Below are 16,274 nucleotides of genomic sequence, written 5' to 3'. Positions count from 1 at the left end.
ATATATATATATATATTGTCTATTGTTTCAATAAAAACTTTTAAAAGTAAGATTGATTTAAGAGTAAGTGAGATTTAAAGTAAAGTAAGATTTAAAAGTAAGCCCTGGCCTATGGTATGAGAAATCTGGTAACACAGAGAAGCTTTGAAATTTCATACTTTTGTTGGATAAAAAATCCTATGGCTCTGTGCTCTGGAAAGAAATTCAGTGGCTCATTCAATGACAGGCAACATTTGATTCAATTAAACAAACATTAAATGCCTACTATGAATGAAAGTTAGGAGAAAAAAAACATCTTGAGGAGTTTAGATCCTGCTGGAATGGAAGTGATACAGGGGAAAACAAGGACAAAGATTAGAATCACAGAATCATAGATTATCAGAGTTAGAAGTTCTCTGAGATTGGTCAGTTATTTTGCAGAAGCTGCCATGGATAGCAAAGAGGTCAAATGCATTCCCTCCCACACACACAGTGGAAATTATTGTCATGGGATTATAAAAGTAGGCTAAATTTTATTTTTTTATTATTATTTAAAAATATTTTTGAGTTCCAAATTCTCTTCTGCCTCCACTCCTTCTCTCACCCATTGAGAAGACAAGAAGTACAATGACCATTAAATAGATGAAGTCATGCAAAACACATTTCCACATTAGCTATGCTCGGAAAGAAAAAGAAAGAAAGAAAGAAAGGAAGAAATATATATATGTTTTAATCTTCACTCAGTTCTCTCTCCTGAGGTGGATACATTTTTCAACATGAATCCTTTGGAATTATTAGGGTTGTTGTATTGATCAGAATAGCTAAGTCTGTCTTAGTTAATCTTTATTACAACATTGCTGTTACTGTACACAATGTTCTCCTACTTCTGCATCAGTTCATACAAGTCTTCCCAGGTTTTTCTGAACTCATCCCTCTCATCAGTTCTTACAATACAATGGTATTCCATCATAATCATATACCACAGTCAATCCCCAATTGTTGAGCATCCCCTCAGCTTCCAATTCTGCCACCAAAAAAAGAGCTGCTATGAATATTTGTGTACATTTGAGTCTTTAATTTTTCTTTAATCTCTCTGATATATATATATACATATATATATATTTAAAATTGGTATTACTGGGTCAAAGGGTATGGTTCCAAATTGTTCTCCAGAATAGTTAGATCAGTTCACAGCTCTACAAAGGATATATTAGTGTCCCTATTCTCCATATCCCCTCCAGCATTTGGCATTTTCCTTTTCTATCAAATTATCCAATCTAATAGATGTGAGGTAGTATCTCAGAGTTGTTTAAATTTGCAGTTCTCCAATCAATAGTGATTAAAAACATTTTTTCATGACTATTGATAGCTTTGATTTCTCTTGAAAACTGCCTGTCCTTATACTTTGATCATTTATCAATGGTTTTATTTTTAACTTTTTATTTTTATAGATTTGTCTCAGTTCCCCATGTATTTGAAAAATGAGACCTATAGCAGAGAATCTTATTGTAACCCCCCCACCCAGTTTCCTGCTTTTCTTCTAATTTTGGCTACATTGGTTTTGTTTATGCAAAAAAAATTTATATAATCAAAATTATCAATTTTACCTTGATATTCTCTATCTCATTTGGTCATGAATTCTTTCCTTATTATAGCTCTGACAGATAATTTTTCCCATTCTTCTCTAATTTTCTTATATCATCTTTTATGTTTAAATCATATACCAATTTTGAGATCATCTTGGTATATGTTGTGAGATGTTGGTTCATGCCTAGTTTCTGCCAGACTACCTTTCAGTTTTCCCTAAGAGTTTTTGTTGAATAGTAAGTTCTTGTCTCAATAGCAGCAACTTTGGAGGTTACCAAACACTAGAATACTGTAGTCATTTAAACCCATCAGTCAGTCAGGGGGGATGTCTACTCCAAAAATGTGAAAGACTTTCCTCAGTGGAATGGGTAGATGAGAACAATTTTTTCCTTACAGCCATGAATGTAGCTGAAGCTTGATCAGATGATTAAAAATGTCAAGGTAATTCACTGCCTCACCATTGGCCACCATTTGTCATTCTGATTTTTGTCTTGAATTTTGATGACTCAGGAAGAGAAACTGAAGTCAGCTGAGGTTGATTTTGTGCAACTCTACCTCACTTAAATACAGTTCACAAGCATGTCAAGATATCACCTTGAAGTCATTGAAAATGAAGGACAAATAACAAGACAACAACAGCAACCTCATCTAGTCCAATGATCAAGCTAAGAAGCCATACCAGATTGTTCTGAAGATTACAGCTTTATAGTATAGTTTGAAATCTGGTACTACTAGACTGCCTTCCTTCACTTTTTTCCCAGTAATTCCCTTTGTATTCTTGATCTATTATTTCTCCAGCTGAGTTTTGTATGATTTTTTCTAACTCTATCAAATAATTCATTGGTAATTTGGTTGGCATGATACTGAATGAGTAAATTACCCATGAACAAAATATTCCTCCAATTATTTAGATTTATCTTTGTGCAAAGTGTGTGTGTGTGTGTGTGTGTGTGTGTGTGTGTGTGTGTGTTGGCAAGTAGACTCCAAGTATTTTATGCCATCCACAATCATACTAAATGGAATTTCTCTTTCTATCTCTTCAACAGATTGCATTTTAGACCAGGTCACAAAGGAGTTAAGATACAGTCAACAAGAGAACAACTGGTTACATTCAGAAGAAAGGGCTAACCCTCACATGAAACTAGAAACCATTCCTCTCTGTCTTAGAGAAATGCTTGATTGATTTGTTGGGTCCATTTGTATCCTGAGGCCATTGATAATGGACCAGGGATAGCAAATTCCCTCTCTTCTAGAGGAAGTTAATCATACAAGGACAGGCAAGGATGTACTAGGTCAGACTATAGGCCTTCAAAGATAACAAACAGATATCATGAAATTTTTTAGGAGTTGAAGTTATGAGGGCTAACAAGTTTTCTTTTAACTAACTTAAAGGAGTAGCTGAATTCTTGTGACCAAGAAATGTTTGCTGTTTGAGTCCACCTGCAAGACCAGACTCCTTGATATCTATTGAGGATAACTTGATATTCCCAAAGACAGCAGATTTCCATGAGGCAAGAATAGAACAAGGATTAATAGGAGAACTGGATTTCTAAACTTAACTCATTACAGACCAACTGAATTTCCAAACCAAGTTCAGAGATAACCATGACTGAGGTACAATTACAGGACAAAATTAAATAACTGTAAATAGAATCAATAAAAAACCTATACAGAATCAATTTAATATCTTCAAGGTATAGATTGGATTAGGTGATTTCTAGAGTTCTTTCCACTCTGAGTCTGTGAAACGATTTTTTTTAAAAAGGCAAAAATTAAATAGCCCTTCCCCTCGGAGAAGTGAACTACTTCGGATAATAGTATGCTGTATATTTCTGATCATTTTATTTTCTTCTTTGGAATAAAATTGTGGGGTTTTTTATGCTATTCTGATGCACATTCTATTGATTTGAAATTTAAATTACCCAGCCCTGGGAAGCAAGATTAAAGGAAAGCACTAGAACCTTGAGCCAATAAAAGCAGGAAAGAAAGGGCTGAGTAGAGAGCACAGAGTGAGTGGCTGGTCTCTGAGTTCCAAAGGACGCTGTGATTCAACTTGTGTTCTGGGTCACATAGACTCACAAGGTGAATGATTAAGTCATTCTTCGGAAATAACGGTTCTGGCTCACTCTTGGAGGTCTGCTTTAGGATGCACTCCACCTACAAGAAAGGGATTTATGCTATAGATATGCAAGAGTTGGTGGAAGATGACCAACTCTCAGGTCATTTCAAATGTGAAGACTCTATGATGCTCACCCAATTTCATGACACTGAGACCAAGCTCTACTTCTCTTTTCACTCTTTTTCTGTATCTTCTCAGCTCCCTATATTCTAGAGGCCCCTAATCCAATCTGTACCCACACAAGAATCCTATCTACATCATATCTATCTACTCTAGTGATGGATGCAGTCAAACAGGGGCTATGTCCTGAATTCTTTCTCCCTTGAACTTGAAAAAGTAGCATCAGCTCTTTTTCCATACCCCTCCTCCCTATCCCCAGAGATCTTTCCCAAGAAGACTCAGACTTTCTCACCAAGTTCCTCAGCTCAGACAAGAGCCCCTCTTCCACAACTATGGCCAGCAGCTTCTGTTGCAACTCATTCAGTTCTGCCAACAGAGAATAGAGATGAAGAAATAAAGATGAGGGAAAAAAGGGTGCAGGTCTTGCTTCCCAGATTAGGTCACAGGTTGGAGGGACCATAAGGAAACCCTTGAGGGACACCTAGAAATGCTACATGGGGGTCATCCAGCTGGGGTAATAATAAGAAGTAGAATTTCCATGGTACTTTGGGGCAGCTATGTGGCACAGTGGAGAGAACACAGGGCTTGGAATCCAGGCAGACTCATTTTCATGAGTTTAAATCCAGGCATGGACACTAACTGTGTGACCTCAGACAAGTCACTTGACCCTGTTTGCCTCAGTTTCTTCAACTATAAAATGAGCTAGAGAAGGAAATGACAAACCATCTTTGCCAAGAAAACTCCAAATGGAGTCACAAAGTTGGATGCAACTGAAATGACATATAGTACTTTAGCCTTTGCAATTTGATCCTCACAACAATCCTGTAATGTAAAAGTCTATTTTTATCCCCATTTTACTAAGGAGGAAAGTGAGGCAGATTGAGGTTAATTGACTTATCCAGTATCACCCAAATAATAAGTGTATGAGGCAGGATTCAAACTCAGGTCTTCCTGACTCCAGATCCAATGCTCTACCAGATTAGGTCACAATCTAATTTGGCAGTTCTACCAAATATGTTACCAAAGTGCCTAGGCTGGTGTGTGGAGGGTGTCAACCTCCAGGAGGTCAGCCAGAAGGGGGAAATAGAAAAGGCATCCTTCACTTCTGTGAAATAACGGCTTAATCAAAGATGCAGTGGATGGAATAATCAGTTCCATTCAATTATTCCCAAATAAATGCTAGCCTGACTCCCCACCCTCAGGATAACACCCCAAGTCTTTTCTCACCTGACAGTGCCTCAAGAAAGTACAGCATGGCATCACCCTTTGAGGTCATGAAGTTCCCGAAATCATCAAACAGAATGTTCAGAAGAGGGTTCTTGGGGTCACTTAGTTCTTCCGTGAGATGGGCCAGGATTACCTAGTGACCGAGAGAATGATGAGAAGAAACAAACGTATGACTCTGAGGTCTTTCCAACTGCCCCTTACACTAGCTCTTTGAAATTCTCCCTGTAGATGGTCCCCATGCCCTATTGCTGACCTCTGCTCTGTCAAGCTGAGATAGGATGGGGCAGTGGGACCTCTCACCTTTTCCTCCAGTTTCCTAAGTATCCCATCCTGCAGATGCCTTATAAGCAAGTCCAGTACATCCTTCTGGTATGCTAGATCTTGGAGCTCCCAATTCAAGTCCTTCACATTCTCCTGAAGATCATCAAAGTTCTCCAGGGGTTTGGAGGATTCCTCAGTCTGCACTCCTGAAGAGAAAAGAGTTGAGGAATGGCTTGTGCTGGCATGTCTGCCCTTTTCCTAAGATTGTTGTATAGCTTTCTTCTTGAGGCCCTAGCCAGAGGACTCTACTCTTCAGCCTTTCGATTTCTTGATTTAACATTGGATCATAGTTTTAGAGTCTGAAGGGACTAGAGAGGTTAAGATCAACCCCCTCATTTTATGGGGGGACCAGAGAGGTTAAACACCCTGTCCAGAGATACATACATGTCTGCAGCAAGATTCAAATTTAGGTCTTCCTGACTTCAAGTTGAGCACCCTAAGACACAGCTCCCAGAGATTCTTAACTTTAAGTCAATGAACTTTTTTGATTTTTAGAAAATATTTTGATCATTGAATTGTGATATATAATTGTTCTCTTTGTAATCCAATGCATGTTATTTAATGCATTTGAAAATATTATTCTGAGAAAGAGCCCATAATCTTCACCAGACTGGTCTATGATATGATAAAGGTTAAGAACTCCAGCATGCTACCATGCTGCTTCCTCCAATTCTTTTTCTCCTGCTAGGAATCCAAGCATAAAGGGCTCCAAGTTTTGACAGCTTCCCTTACTGCTATCAACACAACACTTCCTTCTAACTGAGCTGTATCCCACTGAGGTCCCATATTCCCAGTCACTTGAGCTGAGTATTTTTACTGACCCTTTTGATTTTGAGAGCCAAGGTGGAAGATAATCTCTCTTCTTGGAATTGGGGTCTCCCAAAGAACCACCCCAGGGGTTATGGGTGGGGAATTGATCTCAGACTTTCTGCTCAAAGGTCACAGATGGCCCTTTGGAGATCTGAAGCCCAACTTCCTTCAACAGCTAGTGAACTTAATTCTTACCTGATCTGGAGGCAGTAACAGTTTCTGTAACAAAAAAGAACAATGGCCATAGTGAGTGAGACATAATGGTAGGATCTAAATCTTACCTAAAGTGTATATACCTTAGCCTCTGTGCACAATAGCTTTATTGTAATTTTTGGTTGCACTGTATTGACCAAGTCTCATCATCCCCTCAATGATGGAATTGCAGAATTTTTTGAGAGTTGTTCAACGTCTCTCTAAATCAACTCAATCCTGAAAGAAATCCATTCCCAATATCTTAAATAAAAGGGCTCTTCATCCATCCTCTGCTCCAATGAATAAGAACCTGCTGTCTTGGGAGGCATCATTTCCATTTTGGGAAGGCTCTAATGATTAGAAAGTCTTTTTATTTCATTTCATTTTGTTTTTCCCAATATGAAGCCTATTTTGGCATCTTCCTAATCCCCAACCATGGTTAATCCCTCTTCCACAAAACAGCTATCATGACCCACTGTGTCTTCTCTTTAGCTTGCAATGACCAGCCTGTTTGTCCTTTTCCTAGTATCTTGGGGTTCTAACCAGAGGATTCTTCTCTTCAGACCTTTGATTGCTTGACTTCTCACTGGATCAAAGATTCAGAGCTGGAAGGGACTAGAAAGGCTGAGAACAGTCCTCTCATTTTAAAGATAAGGAAACTGAGACCCCTTGAGATTAAATGAACACCCACAGCTCCTTCACATTTCTGGGCACACAGTAGACATTAAATGCATCCTTACTTGGCAAGGCCTTTCATGAGTCACCCTCCTCTCATCTATGTCTTCATTATATTGGTGTCCAAAACTAACAACCTCTTAGATTTGTGGTCTAGATCTTTTACGCAAGTCCACCCCCAACATCTTTGGCCCTGAGGAGCAAACCATCTTTCCCATGGACCTCTCTCCCCATGAACTCTCTAGATAATTCTAAGATCCCAGCTCTAGAATTGGAAAAGATCCCAGAAGCCATTCTATTCCAACCCCTTCATTTTACAGATAAGAAAACTGAGGCCCACAGGGACCTCAAGGAGATTTGTTCAAGGTCATACTGGTAGTCATAGAGGCAGAATTTCAACCTTCCAGGGGGATCATGTAATGTTTTCTCTGTTATAGCTTGAAATTTGAGTCCTGGGACTTCAAAACAGGTTGCCTTCCAATTCTCAGATGAAGAAATTAAAGCTATCTATAGTCATATGAAAAAATGCTCTAAATCATTATTGATTAGAAAAAAGCAAATTAAAACTCAGAAATGCAAATTAAAACAATATGACTAAAAAAAGAAAATGATCAATGTTGGAGGGGATGTGGGAAAACCAGGATATCAATGCATTGTTGATGGAGTTGAGAGCAATAAAACTGTGCGTGCTCTTTTATCCAGCAATACCACTGTTAGATCTGTTTCTCAAAGAGATCACAAAAAAAATGTAAAAAATCCACATGTACAAAAATATTCATAGCAGTTCTTTTTGTAGTAGCAAAAAATTGAGAATGGAGGGGATGCCCATCAATTGGGGAATGGTTGGACAAATTATGGTATATGATTATGAGGGAATATTATTGTTCTGTAGGAAGCCATGAGGGATGGGACTTCAGAAAAGCCTTGAAAGACTTGCATGAACTGATATTGAGTGAAGTGAGCCGAAAGAGATATTGTACACGCTAACAGCAACATAGGGTGATGATCAACTATGATGGACTTGGTTGTTTCTGCAGTACAATAATCAATGACAGTATTAAAAGACTTGTGATGAGCATACCATTCAAATCCAGAGTAAGAACTGTGGAGTTTAAATGCAGACCAAACTTTACTATCTTCAATTTTTAAAAAAAAAAGTTGTTTTATATATTATCATATTTCCCCATGTATAAGATGCACCCTTTTTGAAAAAGTTTGGGGTCTAAAAACTGGGAGTGTCTTATACTATGGTTGTAGATTTTTTTTTTACTTGTATTTCCCGCTTTTTCACACTTGTTGTCTTTATATTCATTGTTTTGCGTTTGTTACCGGTATATTAAGTTATGTTTTGCCATGTTCTGCCCAGAAATGGCTCAGAAAAGATTTTCATACAATGTTGAATTCAAGTTCAAAACGATCCATTTTGCAAAAGTGAATGAAAATCATGCTGCTGAACATCAGTTAAGCCCTCCTCCAATTGAGAAAACAATTTGATACTGGCTTTGGGGAGAAGAAACCTTACTGAAAACACCTTGGCAGAGGAAGACCATGAGAGGCAAGTCAGACAAATGGCCTGAGTTAGAGAGGAAATTAAAAGATGGATTGAAGAGCAAAGGGCCAGTGGAATTCCTGTGTCCACAAAGATGTTTCAGCTGGAGGCCAGAAGAATTGCTGATGAAAAAGAAGTGACTGATTTTAAAGGAGGATACAATTGGTGCTTCAGGTTCATGAAATTGGAATGGACTAAGCATGAGTCCACTTACTAGACTTGCCCAAAAGATACCTGAAAGTTCATGATGAATAAAACGATTTTAATAACTTTATGTAATACAATTTTTTTCAAATTTCAGTCCCCCAAAATTAAAGTGAGTCTTAAAAATGGGAAAATAAAATATGTCTTTTTTCCCTCTCTAATTTTTTCTTCTGTTTGGATGTGATTCTTCTTTCACAAAATGATTAATATGTATCTAGGTTTGACATGGTTATAGATATAGAGCTTATATTACATTTCTGTCTGTCAGGGGGAGGGGAGAGGGAAGGGAAGAAGGAAGAAAATTGTAAAAAAAATGTGATTGGAAAAAGAAAGAAAGAAATGGAATTTTAAAAGGGGGGCTACCTTCTTATTGTTTAGTCATTTCTGACTCTTCATAACCCCATTTGTCATATCAAATCTGACTGTCAGAATGGTAATAGGGTCTCCTGACTCTACTCAGTCTCTGGTCTCTCTTTTTGAAATGAGCAGAACCTGGACCCTTTTACTACTTCTATGACTTCCTCTTGGGCTCTTTGGGAAGAGCTTGGGTAGTCATTAATCTACTTCTGCCCCAGCTTGGAATCATAGAATCACAGACTGACAGAGATCTCTCTGCCCCAGGGCCTTTCTTCCCATTCTTAAATAGGACAGAGTGGCCCTGGGGAGGAGGACTGGATACTGCTCTCAAAGGGTAACTCATTCCCCCACTCCTTACAGAGGTTGTTCCAACTTGGAAATGCTGAACAGTGTCAAAGGCTCAGAAGGGAAGAAGCTTTTGAGGAAGGGGCAGAAAGGTAGAGAGAAGCTGTCCAAATGGTGCACTTACCTGACTGAAAGGAATTTTCATCATTAAAATGAGAAATTCCTAGAGAAGTAGAAAACAAGAATAATTCCTATTTGTGATACACTTGATTTTGTAATCAGTTAATCAGTAAAAATTTATTAAATTCTTGCTATGTATCAGTCACTTTGCTAAGAGCTGGAAATATAAAAAGGGACAAAAGATAATGCCCTGCCCTCAGGGAGTTTACAGTCTAATGGAGGTACAAGCAATTATACATTACAACCCTGTGACTCATTTTGCTGATGAAGAAAATAACCATGAAGATTAAATGATTTGCATTATGGATTAGAAAAATGCAAATTAAAACAACCATGAGGTACCACCTCACACCTATCAGATTGGCTAATGTGACAAAAAAGGATAATGATCAATGTTGGGGGGGATGTGGGAAAACTGGAACACCAAAGTACTGTTGGTTGGTTCACAATTGATCCAACCATTTTGGAGAACAATTTGGAACTCTGCCCCAGGGGCAACAAAATTGTGCATATCCTTTAATCCAGCAATATCACTACTAGGTCTTTTGAATTCCAAAGAGATCATAAAAAAGACCCACATGTACAAAAATATTTAGGACAGTTCTTTTTTGTAGTGGTACAGAATTGGAAATTGAAGGAATACCCATCAATTGGGAAATGGCTGAACATGTTATAGTATATAAATGTGATGGAATACTATTGTTCTTTAAGAAATCATGAGCAGACAGATTTCAGAAAACCTGAATCATGAACTGATGGTGAGAAAAATGAGCAGAGTCAGGAGATACACATTAACAGCAACAATGTGTGATGATCAACTATGATAGACTTAGCTCCTCTAACAGTTCAATGATCAAGGATAATTCTAAAAAGCTTGTGATGGAAAATGCCATCCATATCCAGGAAAAAATTATGGAGTCTGAATGCAGATCAAAGTATACTATTTTCACTTTTTAAAACTTGTTTTATGTTTCTGTTTCTTTTTCTCATTGAGAATTCTAATTCTTCTACCATGACATGACTAAGATGGAAATATGTTAAAACATGATTATACATGAATAACTGATATCAGATTACTTGCTATCATGAGGAGGGGGAGGGAAGGGAAGGAAGTAGAAAAATGTTGAAACTTAAAAGTTAAAAAAAAATCAGGGGGCAGCTAGGTGTCAGAATAGAAAGAGCACTAGCCCTAAACTCAGGAGAACCTGAGTTCAAATTTGAACTCTGACACTTAATAATTACCTAGCTGTGTGACCTTGGGCAAGTCACTTAACCCCATTACCTTAAATAAATAAAATTTTAAAAGATGAATATTGAAAACTATTTTTCATTTGAAAAAATAAAATAATATTCAAAAAATTGAATGATTTGCCTAGAGTCATACAGCTAATAAGAATCTAGGGTGGGACTTGAATTCAGGTCTTTCTGTGATATTGCCTTCTCCACTATAGCTGCTTCTCAATGAGAACAGGAAAGGGATTGTTTCCTCAGAATTTCCTTCCAAAAGGGGGTAATTTGTTGCTTTATATTGAAAAGGCTGGGATAGATCCCACAGTGATCACCAGTAATCTCTGGGTGTACAAAGTTGGTAAATACTGCTTAGAATTACAACCAAAATCTTAAAAGCCCATCCTCTCTCCTTCCCTCCATCTCCTTCCTATCTGATCCCCATGCCCACTGTAACCTATTCAGCCTGTGCTCAAAATTTCTCACCCTTGACTACCCCCCATGGTCTCTACTCACGACAACATGTCTCATCAAAGACCAGAACGTTTGTTTTGAAGGCAAGAACACTCTCAGAAGGGACGGTGACAGCACTGTTGACATTAATACGTCCCTAGGACAAGAAGTGAAGATAAAAGGGAGGCAGAGAAGGCAGGATGAGTAATGTTTGAAGGGTCAGAGCAGAGACAGAGGGCAGGGAGTGATAAGGCCCCTGGATGCCACAGGTCTGAGCCGTTGGTTATCTACCTCCACCTCCTCCAACCCCCTACCCTCCACCAGGATTCTAACCTTTATTTTCCACATCAGGGATTGGAACGAAGTGTCTGTTGAATATTTTCTCTGTACTTTTTGTTCTTCAACCATCTCCACAGTTTCTACCACCATATACAAATTTTTTCCTTTTTTCTTCAATGTCTCAAATAGGGAAGGCTGATTTTTCTTCAGCTTTCTAGAGAATGAGACAATCAGGCTGAATGTAAGTTGAGAGTGCTCCACCTCCAGAACATTCCCTGACTAACTAGTTCCTATCATACATCATCTAGGAAATCACTTATCCTAGGAACTAATTTAGATTTTGAGAAGGAAGAGGTTTAAGGGATTGCCAAGAATCCCTTTAGGAGTATCCTTTAAACCCAGGCGAATTCTGAAGGCAGAGAAGAGTAGGGTGGCAGATGTCTACTTAAGGGAGCAAGGTAATCTGAGGATTTTCCTTCATTGGAGGGTTTCTAGAATATTGGGGCCAGCTAAGTCATTTCTGAAGCAACTCCAGATTTGGGTATAGATCTAGAACCAGTTTGGACCACTCTGAGAGAGCCAGTACACAAGAAAAGTGGAATAGGGTTCCCATTCCCTTTCAAAGAAGCAAGAGCTTCTTACAATTCTAGTTTGAACACTTGGGGAGGTTTTATAGGCCCTTCAACTGTCCTACAAGCTGGAAATTACATTCTCCTAAACTATCAGGACTCTCCTGAGATTTGGCTAGTCTTTATCCCCAGAGAAATTCGTTGCGTTCTCAAATTGTGCTCTCTTTGTAGTATTTCCCCTAGGGGGGAAGCAGGGTAAAGGTCATTTAGGGAGAAAGGGGATGTGCAACAAGAGTATAATCTGCAAAGACTTCTGACCACTGTTCTAGCCTCTCCTTTTTCCTTCCCAAAGGTACAACCTCACCGATGGACCAAAGACTCCTTCCCTTCCTGGGAAATCTTGGAGGACTTTAATTTGAGATCACACATTGTAGAGGAGTTAGCTTCCCCATTTAAGGATATGACTTGGGGTACATTCAATGCAATATTCATATTCATTTCCACATTGTCCTCAATCCTATAATTCTTTTTCTCTTTCACCCCTAGAGAGAAAAAAGGAAAGAAAAGATAGAGAAAATAAGTTTCAAATAAATCAAAAGATAACTCCTTTTTCCGGAAAGAACCAAGTGAAATAACCTATTTTCTCCATGGTCCTACTTTTCCTAGGGCAGCTAAGTGATGAAGCTGATAGAGCACTGGCCGAGAGACAGGAGGACCTGAGTTCAAGTTAGACCTCAGACACTTGACACTAATTGTTTGACCCTGGGCAAGTCACTTAATCTTGATTGTCTCACATCCAAGGTCATCTCTAGTCCTCCTGATTCATATCTGGATACTGGACCGATAAGGCTCCAGAGGAAAAAATGAGGCTGGTGACTTAGCACAACATGGTGTGGTGATCAAAGAAGGAAGGAAAGTAAGAAAGAAGAAAATAAAGAAACAAGAAGGAAGGAAGGTTTACAGGCTGGTTTGAACCTCAAAAATAGATGCAATCTTAAGCCTGAATTAAAAAGGGCATAAGGTCTAAAGCATGAGAGACAATAGCTTAGCTATACACTATCTATTCCAATCAGACCATATTGGATTCAGTCCTAGTCATTCCATTTTAGAAAAAAATATTGATAAACTGTGTTGTGCTCCAGGAACAGGAAGAGGAAAAGACTAGAAATGTTATGCCACATGAAGATCATTTGAAGAAACTTGGGAGAAGTTTTACCTAGAGAAGACTTGGCTTGGAAGAGAAAATATGATTATCTTTGTGTAGTTGAAGCCTAGTCTTATGAAAGGAGTAGCCTTGACATGCTAGGTCCCAAAGAGCAGAACCACTAATTGGGTACATATTGCAGAGGCAGATTTGGGTTCAATACAAAGCAACAGGTCACCAGCAAGGTCTCCAAGTAGCAGCTATGTGGTCATATGTTGGGGTTGTTCAAGTGTTGATTCTTAGGTTCAGGTAGAACTCATATCCTTTTCTAAAAGCACCTTTTTTAATAGCACCTACTCTCCAAGATTGTTGTAAGGTTCCAATGAGATCATTGTGAAACATTTATTCGCACAGTGCCTAGTACTAAGTGGATGCCATAGAAATGTCAGTTGTTATTATTATCAATATTATTTCCAAGTTAGATTTGGGAATAAGCTTGGATTTTCATATAATTGATTTTTTTCATATCAAAATATACCCATGTCATAGTGATTCTTGGTCCATGACCACTCTTCTCTACCTCTCTTCAACAAGTTCTATCTCCATACCTTTCCACTGACTGTTTCCCACATCTGGAATGCACCCCCTCTTCATCTTTATCTCTTGGAATCCCAGATTTCCTTTAAAACCAGGGACAGGGACCTCCAGCGCCTGGTCATATAAAGCCCAGGATCTAGTACTATCATGGCAACTGCATGCGGGACACAAAATTTTAAAAATATAGCTTTTTAGAGGTGAATTAAATGTTTGACCAAATATAGCAAGCAATTGACCCTTGGCAGAAAAAAAGTTCCTCATCCCTGCTAAGAATCACCTTAAATCCTATGTTCTACAGGCTCTACCTGGTCCCCTTACTAGTGCCCCCTTCTCCTCAAATATTCACTTTACATGTGTTTTGTATAAACTGATATTTACATGTCACACCTTCCAGTAGAAAATGACATCCTTAAGATGTAGGGACCTCTAACTTTTGTGTTGGACCATTGCCTGCTGTCCAGATGAATGGTCTTAGCATCCCATCCCTTTCCTTGCCACCCACATCATACTGACCTTTGGAAACACAATCCAGTTCATCAGAGTCCTCCAGAAGATCGTCCACAGTAAACCCTGCCTCCCAGAACTGAGGTTTAAAGAATGGGAAAGACCCCTTACTTTTGTACAGGAGAGAGCAACAGTGGAATTTGTCCGCATCCAGGAGATTCTTAAGGGGAATTAAGTCTTTTGTCGGGCTCAGTTCTTGGACCACTTTTCTACAGATCATCTCAAATACAGAAGACATTTTCAGTGAGGCAACTGTTGGGGAACAGCATGAGTGTTGGATGAGACCAGGCTTCAGGGCAGCAGCATTGTCAGGAAAAAAAAATATCCCTAGGCAGCTAGAAGTGTAAGGCCTGATGTCAGAAAGATCTGAGTTCAAATCCAGTCCATGACACTTCACTAGCTGTGTGATCTTGGGTAAATCATTTCATCTTTATTTGCCTTCATTTCCTCAACTATAAAATGAGGATCATAACAGTTGTAGGGTTATGGTGAGGATCAAATGAGATGATATTGTGTTGTTTTTCTTTCATTCTAGAATAACCATGACAACAGGGAGGTGATGCCATGACATTCATGTGATTGGATCTGAGTGAAGGAGTCTAAGTCACCAGTCTCACTCCTCCAGAACCATTGGGGTCCAGTGACCAGAAATTAATCAGGACCACTGGAGATTGCCTCACCTGAATGTGAGACAAATAAGGTTAAGTGACTGGCTCAGGGTCACATAGCTTCTAAGTGTCTGGTGTCACATTTGAACTCAGGTCCTCCTTGCTTCAGGGCCAATATGCTGTCATCATCAGATAATACTGTAAAGCACTTAGCTTTACCTTGTAGGTAATAGGCCCTATATAAATGCTTATTGCTCTGCCCTTCTCTATTTGGATTACAGGCCCTCATAAAACATTTGGCCAACCTTTGAACATGTTACTGTAGGGGCAATAAAAAGAAGTAATTTCTTAAAAGAAAATGAAAGAGGAAGGATGACAAAGAAAGAAAAGCAAGGAAATTAGAATGGAACAGAACTCTTTTCCTATCCCTAAGAGTCAAGGTTTACAAACAGAGCCCTCCAATTTTCAAAAAATACCCCTTTGGTCAATTATAAAATAGAGAGCTTCAGAATGAAGGCTGCTTCCTTCCAGCTGTCTCTGTCCTTCCAGTTCACTAGGATATCAATTTGTTCCCCTAAGGAACATTCCCTACTTTTCTTAGACTGCTTCTCCATTGAGAGAGTCAACCCTTGATTCCATGGCTCAAGACTCTCCTAATTCCCTAAATCTTGTTTCCTCTGGGCCACCACTGAACACCTACAATGGCCTTCCAGTGCCTACAGTTCAAAGAAAGACATGTATTGGGAGTCAGAAAAGCCCTGGGTTTGAAACTCCCCTTAGACATAGTAATTGTGACCGTGGGCAAATCATTTAACTTTTCTTGGTCTTGGCTTCCTTACCTATAAAACATGTAAAGTGCCATAAAACTGTTAGCTGTTTTTGATATTGGGTACTTCCTTCTGGCCATCTGAACCCTGCCTGGGTGGCCTTTTCTCCTTACAGCGGAATCAGATGGCTGATTTTTGAATTCACGGATATCCCCCCCCACCTCCCCCTGTCCCTCTTGAGCTTACCAGTGAGCTTTTACTCAACAGATGGGGTGCTCCAGAAATTTGCTCACTCTGAAAAGTCTAGCAGGGAACCCGGCCAGTGTATCTCAAGGAGTCTCAGAAAGAAAAAATGAAACTTCTGCAGGTTATGAATTGACTAAATGAGGCTCCTCCTTCATTTGTGGGTGGAGCAGAACCAATTCCAAAGTGGCCTTATCCCAATATATCATGAAAATGAAGAAAGGACCTATGTAAAATATTCATTTTCTTACTTTATTTATAATACATTTGGAAATGTT

At 38.9% G+C, this 16,274-nt stretch overlaps 1 protein-coding gene across 1 annotated transcript; it reads right to left on the bottom strand.

The window, feature by feature from the left end:
- Nucleotides 1–218: 218 nt before the first annotated feature.
- On the bottom strand, nucleotides 219–16,088 carry GSDMB (gasdermin B). The gene is made up of 11 exons (XM_074224010.1): nucleotides 16,000–16,088; nucleotides 14,388–14,630; nucleotides 12,498–12,675; nucleotides 11,619–11,778; nucleotides 11,349–11,442; nucleotides 9,610–9,648; nucleotides 6,359–6,382; nucleotides 5,333–5,499; nucleotides 5,033–5,165; nucleotides 4,098–4,171; nucleotides 219–3,723 (listed from the first exon to the last, which is right to left on the bottom strand). The coding sequence occupies exons 2-11, from the start codon at nucleotides 14,614–14,616 to the stop codon at nucleotides 3,508–3,510; spliced, it is 1,314 nt and encodes a 437-aa protein (XP_074080111.1). The 5' UTR covers nucleotides 14,617–14,630; nucleotides 16,000–16,088; the 3' UTR covers nucleotides 219–3,507.
- Between the last annotated feature and the right edge of the window lie 186 nt (nucleotides 16,089–16,274).

Source organism: Macrotis lagotis, chromosome 2, assembly GCF_037893015.1.
Source record: "Macrotis lagotis isolate mMagLag1 chromosome 2, bilby.v1.9.chrom.fasta, whole genome shotgun sequence".
NCBI lineage: Eukaryota > Metazoa > Chordata > Mammalia > Peramelemorphia > Peramelidae > Macrotis > Macrotis lagotis.
Note: the sequence above shows the minus strand (reverse complement) of the source record. Positions and strands in the feature narration are given on the sequence as shown.

Coding starts and splice junctions, on each gene's coding strand:
- GSDMB (XM_074224010.1), bottom strand. CDS start 14,616: ATGTCTTCTGTATTTGAGATGATCTGTAGAAAAGTGGTCCAAGAACTG. Junction 6,383..9,609: donor TGAAAATTCCTTTCAGTCAG/GTAAGTGCACCA, acceptor TTTTTGTTACAG/AAACTGTTACTGCCTCCAGA. Junction 3,724..4,097: donor TGTCTGAGCTGAGGAACTTG/GTGAGAAAGTCT, acceptor CCTTTCTTGTAG/GTGGAGTGCATCCTAAAGCA.